This window comes from Hordeum vulgare, chromosome 5H, assembly GCF_904849725.1.
Source record: "Hordeum vulgare subsp. vulgare chromosome 5H, MorexV3_pseudomolecules_assembly, whole genome shotgun sequence".
NCBI lineage: Eukaryota > Viridiplantae > Streptophyta > Magnoliopsida > Poales > Poaceae > Hordeum > Hordeum vulgare.
Window position 1 is genome coordinate 547,353,408 of NC_058522.1, and position 8,774 is coordinate 547,362,181.

At 50.5% G+C, this 8,774-nt stretch overlaps 1 protein-coding gene across 1 annotated transcript; it reads right to left on the bottom strand.

Annotated features, from left to right (window-relative positions):
• Positions 1-7,653: 7,653 nt before the first annotated feature.
• On the bottom strand, positions 7,654-8,488 carry LOC123398849. The gene has a single exon (XM_045093298.1). It carries the CDS (start codon positions 8,427-8,429, stop codon positions 8,004-8,006), a length of 426 nt encoding a protein of 141 aa, XP_044949233.1. The 5' UTR covers positions 8,430-8,488; the 3' UTR covers positions 7,654-8,003.
• Between the last annotated feature and the right edge of the window lie 286 nt (positions 8,489-8,774).

The window sequence follows — 8,774 nt, forward strand, 5'->3', positions numbered from 1 at the left end:
ATGTTTTTCGGAGTCCCGAATGAGATCACGGACGTCACGAGGGTTTCCGGAATGGTCCAAAAATGAAGATTGATATATAGGATGACCTCATTTGGTTACCGGAAGGTTTTCGTGCATTACCGGAAAAGTTTCGGGCTCATCGGTAGTGTACTGGGAGTGTCGGGAGGGGTGCCGGGGACCATCAGGAGGGGTGTCACACCCCAAGGGGTCTCATGGGCTATGGGAAGAGATAAACCAGCCCCTAGTGGGCTGGAATAAGTTCCCACTAAGGCCCATAAGGTTTGAGAAGGAAAAACACAAGGTGGAAAGAGTTTCCAAGTGGGAAGGTGGAATCCTACTCCAAGTAGTATTGGAGTAGGACTCCTCCACCTCCAATTTCGACCAAACCTTTAGGTTTTGAGGCTGCCTCCTCCCCTCCCTCCCTCCTATATATAGTGGGGTTTTAGGGATGATTTGAGACAACTTTTGCCACGGCAGCCCGACCACATACCTCCACGGTTTTTCCTCTAGATCGCGTTTCTGCGGAGCTCGGGCAGAGCCGTGCTGAGATTAGATCACCACCAACCTCCGAAGTGCCGTCACGCTGCTGGAGAACTCATCTACCTCTCCGCCTCTCTTGCTGGATCAAGAAGGCCGAGATCATCGTCGAGCTGTACGTGTGCTGAACGCGGAGGTGCCGTCCGTTTGGCACTAGATCAGAGCGGATCGTGGGACGGATCGCGGGACAGTTCGTGGGACGGTTCGCGGGGCGGATCGAGGGACGTGAGGATGTTCCACTACATCAACCGCGTTTCTTAACGCTTCTGCTGTGCGATCTACAAGGGTACGTAGATCGGAATTCCCCTCTCGTAGATGGACATCACCATGATAGGTCTTCGTGCGCGTAGGAAATTTTTTGTTTCCCATGCAACGTTCTCCAACATACACGCCCAATATGCATGCCAAGGAGTAACTCTAGCATTAACCCCTGGTGTTAATTAAGGGAACCAAACCATCCATGCACTTCAATTTGATGCGAGGCACGAGATATGTATGGGGAATACTTCACTCCCTTGGTCCTAGTGTTTTTGTCTTTGGGCCCAATAAACCCGAACGGAGGGAGTAGTGCCTAGGGACATTCACCATAACATCAACCCCATGTTGTGTAGTAGTGCCTAGGGACACTCACCATAACATCAACCCCATGATGCTCAGAGTGCAGACCACCCACACAAAGGATTAAAAAATGTATTATTACAATAAAAAAATCATAAATTTTAAGAAGTAATCAAATTTAAAAAAATGGAAAATTATTATTTTAAATAACGGTGCACCGTTAGTACCCGCTACAAATGGTATGTCGCAACACACTTATTCGTTGTAAGAAGAATACATCAATACCATGCTAAAAGTGAGAAAATTCTTTTTTATGAAAGTTTTCATTAGAGCAAGTACAATAAAGTACAGTCAGCAGACTGTAAGGATTAAAATACTATTTTTTGAGTTGGATGAGAGAGAAGGGAAGCGGGCTCTTCGCGAAGAGCTAGCTCTATCACGTGCTCCTAGGTGTTTTATGAGAATGAAAGGTGGGTCATATATGATAAAATTAGTATTGTTTTATAGCTAACTATTGTACAAGCTAGCTATAAGATGGGCTATAAGATGCCTTATAGCCAGCAGTTGGCTATACTATTAATCATGCTCTTATGTGTGCATACAAGTCAATCATGCATGCAACTAGGAAGGCATTGACCGCATGTTCTTATTAGGTCAGAAATAAGACTTTTAGGTATAACAACTCACCCCACCCTCTCGTGTCACCCCTCCGTGGCGACTAGAGGAGTGAAACCCTAGCACCACCACACGACATCCTGCCTGAGGGGGGCATTAGGCTATCCGTGTGGCCGCCGAGGAAGGCGGCGACGAGGATCTTATCTGTCCTACGGTCCATGTGGGGCGCTTCCGGATCTGAGGCAGCGACCTCCACAGCGAGGGCACAACTTCCCTGCAAGAGGTGAAGGGAGACGAGGCTATGGGTCGTCCCCATGGCCGCGCGGGTGGCAAGGCAGCGGTGGGCGTGGGTCACGGCGCGGGAGTCGTCTCCATAGGCTCTTGCCGCACGATATCAAGATGGTGGTCTCTTGGCGTGCAACTTGGCCAGCCTTGCCATCTTGGGATCATGATGGCCTGTGGTTCACATATATGGTGGTTTGGCAGAGGGCTTTGGGTGGGGAAATGGACCGGGGGAAATCTTTGGTCGGCGATGACATCCACAATGTCCACGGTGCTCCGGGCTCCTCCCTCCTACCTATAGGCGTCATTGAGGTCTGCTCCCCTCCCCTTCCCTCCGATGTGTGTCCTTGGTGAAAATATAAAAATCCTTTGAACTTGTGCAGCGGTGGTGCTCCAACGTCTTTTACCTTCTTGAAGGTGTCGTCTTTGGACAATGGGAGGGCTGGCAATGCTCTCGCACAGGTGGGCGACCGATGTTTGCAGTCTGTGTGTTCTTCATTGGTGTGGTTCTCGGTGGCACCTCGGGTTCGTGCTGGAGCTTCGGTTATGGCTCATGGTGTTCAGCATTTTTTCTCACCGCATCTTTGTTAATACTTAGTCCGACAGCTGGGTCGTGCACCGTAGTGGGTTTCAAAGGAGAGCTTGGCAATGTATGAGGTGTTTCACGAGGTGAGGTGCTGGTGTAGTGGTGCCTGTGGTCCTCCCTTGGTCCTATGGTTGCTCAATATCCATGCATACTCAGGGGAGCAACTCCGACATGCCAACGGTGCGAGAAGATGGTGTGATGCTAGTGTGGCATTGAGGATTTGATTACATAGGGCGTGTTTGGTTGCCTAGAGTGAAGAGTGCGTGCATTTCAGTAAAATATCACCACTGCCTAGTTAAGCAAAAACAATTAACAAACCAACATTTGCAGGTTGTTTGGTTGCGTGCATTGCATCAATGACCACTTTAGGGCTTGTCCGTGTTTGTGTTTAAAGGGTGAGCAGATGAAACCCATAGTTGTTTGGTTGCATACATGTTCTGCTCACCCCATTCAAATGTGGTGGCCTTACCACCACATTAGGCACAACAGCAGACAGAGCACTAACAACACATAAACTACCATCATGAACACGAGCTAATAGCACATAAAACAAGCAACTAAATAGGCATACTGCTAAACAGGATTAAGTTTAAAGACAGGAGGGGCATCCCATGCCCCTGCTTCAACACCCTGTGCTGAACCCTGGACAAGATATGAACAAGTTCCCAACAAGTTCTCCTATCACCGCAGCAAACTAACTACATGTTCATCATAACAAGCTCAGAGGGTGAAAGCAAGGTCATCGATGCAGTTGTGCCTGCTATAACGCATTCTGCACCTGATGGAGTTGTCGTGGTTGTAGATTTGAACCTTGGGGCCTAGGCGAGAGATGCACAACATTACAAGGTAGCCAGTGACGATCCTATGGCGGCGACAAAAGTACCGCCAGCCCCGACCAAGCACTATCTGCCCCTCGAAGTTCTGGACCTAAACTAAGAACTCGCACCACTTGTTCGCTAAGAGCCCAATGACGGGTGGGAACTTGATCGTCAGCCACTCCTTCATCACCTTCATAAACTTGGGAGGGATGTCGAGCATGGTGAGATCCGCCTCATCTCTAATGTGCACGTAGAATTGAAGGGGCTCTCGGGAACCCTCCTCGTGTACGGTCCTAGGGGCTCATCCCTTTGGACATGGTTGGCTCATGAAGGCGACCCTGCCACGCAGGTTCACCCTCTTGAGCCAGCGGTTTGTGGGGATGAAGTCCACAGCGGCCTCGACGTCGGCGACAACATGGGATCCTCCTCCGACCCTGTCCCACTTCGTCTTCATCACATTGTGAGGTAAGATGACACGAATTAGTAACAGGGCATTGGCATGCTACATTTGTACGAGTACCTAAAGTAGCAAATACATTGATCCTACCTACCATGATAACCATGCACGTAAAGAAATCATGCAACATAGCATGCCCATTCTAGCACCAATCTACTCCCTCCGTTCCTAAATATAAGTCTTTTAAGAGATTTCACTAGATGATTACATACAAAGCAAAATGAGTGAATATATACTCTAAAGTATGTCTACATACATCCGTATGTAATCCTCTAATAGAATCTCTAGAAAGACTTATATTTAGGAACGGAGGGAGTAGATAGCATGCCCATGAAACCTAAGCATGAACATCAAACACATGGATAGCATCATGAACACCTATGTAGCTAACTAGCATCATGAACACTAAGCAGGAACATAAAAAACATCACCTATATAGCTAGCATGCCCATGAACCCTAAGCATGAACATCAAACACACACCAATCTAGATAACATGAACCTAAACACTAAGCATGAACATGAAACACATCACCAATATGGCTAGCATCATGAACACATTGTTGCACATGAGGACTAAGCATGAACATCAAACACGACACCTATCTACCATGCCCATGAAATCATTATGCATCATGAGCACATGAGAACTAAGCATGAACATCAAACACACACCAATCCTGCATGCCTTTGAATACTACTAAGCATGCACATTGAACACAGAAAAAATCTAGAACACCAGTGGCATGCCTATGAACAGTATTGCGCAAGAAGGGATCGAATCCAATCGATTCAACTCGATTGGAATTGAATTGAATCCAATCTATTCATAGGCTTGCTAATGATGAAAACTCTAATCTAAAAATCTACAAGCATAGGGGAGATTTTGTTCTTACCCGAGAGGTGGAGTTCGAGCGTACGCCTGCCCGGGAGAAAACCCCGGCGGGAAGGAGATGGCGGGTGAATAGGAGGAGGAGCCGCTAATGCCCACAACAATCGGAGTTGGACCGGTGCTCATCGCCACACGCGCGATCGAGGAGATGGGCGCCGTCGTCCATGGGCATGCCATGCTGCCTAGAGAAAACCCTTGTATGGGGTAAAAAAACCACCCACAGGTGTTCCGAGCAGCGGTGCAGTCGCTGCCCCCTCCGATGGCGCCATCGAACCCAGCACCATGAGGTCCAGAAAAGGGGGTGGAGCCGGAGCGGTCCGCACTGCATTGGTTGGACAAGGCGGCCTGGTGAAAAGAGGAGATGGTGCGTAGAGCCCGCATGAGATCCACCCCGGAGTTTGCCAAGCCGGCAACGTATCGCTCGTGGATGCAGTTGTTGTCAATGTTGATGGGGGTCAACGGATGACGCGGCAACGGGCGACTCATCGGAGGTGACGAGAACAACGGGCGATGAAATGAGAGTGAGGAAGCATGGTGTGAAAGGGAGTGTGCGGTGACACGAGAGAGGGGGGTATGAGCAATCCCATTCGTCTCCCGCATTTCCCAAGGCGTGCAGTGAGAAGCCACGCGTGGATGCGCGGAGTCTGGCTGCGAAGAAACTGTCGATTCAGCGGTAGCTCGCGAACCTAACCCAGAACTGCTTTAAATTCCATGCGGGTCGTGCATGGGAGCGACACGAGCAACCAAACAACGCATTTTTGTCCCATGAGGGCCTGATTGACCCAAATGCGAGCAAAACATACGCGTCCGTAAGGGTTTCCTCTAACATCAAAGCACTCCCTCGCTTCGTCTCCTCGTGCATCTTTTTTGCTTCTTTTATATCTTTGTGCTGGTTGTGTGTGTTGTGTGCCTATCAGGTTTGTAAGAGCATCTATAGGCGGACCCCTCACATCCGGCCCCTCAAACGCCCGCAGATGCGCCCGGGCGCGTCAGCGGACACTGGCCGGGCACCCCTCATTTGTTGCCTTCCACATCCGCGTCCCTCATATCCGAACCCTCAAAACCATACAACCGATGCAACACTACGTAAACATAGATCAAACATGGTTCATCGGATTGGCCGAACAACACGAGCATAGTTCATCGGAGCTCATTGGCAAATCCTAACTACGAACTAGCTAAACATAGGTAAAATATAAACGGAGACGGGGCACAGTCACCACTTCCTCGCCGACCCTTTGCCCTTTCGGTCGCCGGCGCAACTGTAGGAGTCGACGGTTGGTGGTGAATCGATCGAGTCATCGGACGAGGAGCCGTGGTCGACATCGTCGTCGTTAGAGAGGACGGCACGCCCTTTTAGCCACCGAACCTCCTTGTCCTGCTCCCGCTTGACCTTGGCGAGCCGAGCCGCCTCTGCCGCCTCGCGCTCGCACTGCTCAACGGCAATCCGCAGTGCCTTCGCGTTTTTCCGCCGGAGCCGCCGCGTGTCCGCCTTCGCGGTCATAAGCGACTGACGGTAGACCAATTCGAGGATCCGCGCGTCCTCGTCGGGCTTCGCCTCCATCCCGCGGCGGCGACGCACGGATTGCTCCGCCTCCAACCTCTCCCTTTGCCGTTGCCGCTCGCGGCGGGTGGCGCGCGCCTCTGATTCCGGCGTGCGTGTCCAGGCCGGCGTGGCGGGCACAAGCACCCACCGTTGCCCAAGTAAGGGAGTAACAGCAGTGGGGCGAGGGGACGGCGTAGGGAAGGAGCAAATTGCGCAGGCCGCGTGCCAAAGCTACGCACGGACCGGGAGGGGCCGACGTCGGCGTCCGAGCTGCACCGGAGGGGAAGCAGCGAGGCTGTCGATCCGGAGCTGCATCCGGTCTCCACCTTGGACCGCTCCAAAGCAAAGCGGAGGGCAAGCTCATACTCCGGATCCAGGCCATCATCAGAGCGGGTGCGGGAGCTCGACATTTTGTCGGATTCCATTGGATTAGATGCCGGGAGAGGAGAGGACGGAGCGAGAGAGGAGAGTGAGTGAGCTAGGATTTGGAAGCGATGAGCCGAATGTGGCTTTTTGTGGGATAACCGTGGGATCGTGGGTGGGCCTGGCCTGTCAGACGGGCATGGCCGGGCTCCTCATATTCGCTTCATATTTGGACTATATATGAGGAGTTCGGTCAGTCCGAACGTTTGAGACCCGTTGAGTGCGTCTGTCTGGATTACTTTTTAATGACTAGACAGTCATCGGACGGTCTCTCCGGACGTTTAAGATGGATATGAGGGTGCATCTTTTTGTTTCTTTTATGTCTTTGTGTTGGTTGTGTATGTTGTGTGCCCAGCAAGACTGTAAGGGCGTCATTGATTTACCGCGAGTCCTCGAACTTGTTTCTAAAAAAACAGAAATAAAGAATGACATTTTAAGCACTAATATGAAGTGATGAACAAAAAGCAACAAGTATTGAGGGAGTGCAGTGTTTTGGTGTTCAAACTTATCTGCAACATGTCAGATTAAAAATCAAAATAAATACTACTTTCTCCGTTCCAAAATAATTGTCTCAACTTTGTATAGCTCTAGTATAAAGTTGGAGTAAGCTTGAGACACTCATTTTAAGACAGAAAGAATATATTTTTAAAAATTCATTTTTTCTCATGGTAGTAAATTTCTTGCGTGATAGCCGTTCCAATTTTGAGATCATTTAGACATTAAAAAACTCTTAAGTAAAAAAACAAATCAAATCAGAATAAAACATAAACAGTGAACTTTTTTAAAGGTCTTGAATTTATCTTTTTCGCCAAGAGTTGGTCGGATGTTCAAATGATTTAAAAATTAAATTGAAGCTCACGTATCAAATTGTCTACCACGCAAAAAAAATGGATTTTTTTTTAACATTTGTATCCCTGGTCTGCTCTACAAATTCAGAATATCATCCAGGAAACAACCATTTTTCATTACAGTTATTATCATCAATAGTATCGTTCCATATTTGGTGGAGGGCAACAACCAGAGACGGCTCGAAGGTGAATAATCATCTCACAACATATAGACACAATCAACTAGACACAGTCAACCACAACAACACCACGAGAGATGCGCAATGGCTCAACCGCTTTCCGGTGAGCTTCACCGATGCTGTGAGCCTGAATGTGATTACAAGTTGGGCAGATACATCATAAATCTGACGGCTAACTACACAAGGAAATCTGGAAACGGATGGAGCATGTTTTGATGTGTTCGATCGAATGATCCACGCAACCCACGAGATCCGATCTCGGGTCACTCGTCCCGCTCACCTTCGACGAAGTAGGCCGCCGACGGCCACCCGCGGGCCGTGGAGAGGGAGAGCACCTCCTCCTCCGTCATGGGGACGTAGGGCTCCGCCTCGTAGGCCACCTCGCCGACCCCGGACGCCGCGATCCGGCCGACGAGCTCGGCGACCCCGCGGGGGCGCCGCACGGGGGGCACCCAGAAGGACCCGCCCGGCACGAAAGGGAGCCACTCGGGCGTGGCCCGCCGCACCATCACGCCGTGGATGGCCTCCTCCATGCGCCGGATCCCCACGACCTCCACCGACGACGGGTCCTCCTCGGCGAGGTCGATCTCGATGAGCTCCACCTTCGTGGAGAGCCCGCGGAGGGGAAGGAGGGAGGCGGCGGTGGCCGGAGAGGGGCGGGCTAGGCTTTGCGCGAGCAGGCGAGCCATCGGGGGACGGAGGCGAGGAGGATGCGGAGATGGGGAAATGGGAGGAGATAGGGGCCTGGAGTGGTGTCGCGACTTTGCTAGCCAGGTGGGTATCGTGGTGGGGCCCGCCTGAGTGCCACTAGCATGGGTCCGGTTAGGGAATCGTTCCCACCCGCGCGCCTACCGAACCGCGTCCCTCGCGCGGGCCTTTGCAACATTTTTTTCACCTGTGCGTTTTTTTAATCAATGGATGCAACGTCATATTTGTTGCAAGCATTTTTTTACTTTTTTTGTTCCAGTAAAAAAGCTGCATATACGTTGGGTTGCAACTTCAGTTCGTCGAATTTTTCGTTTACAATCGATGTT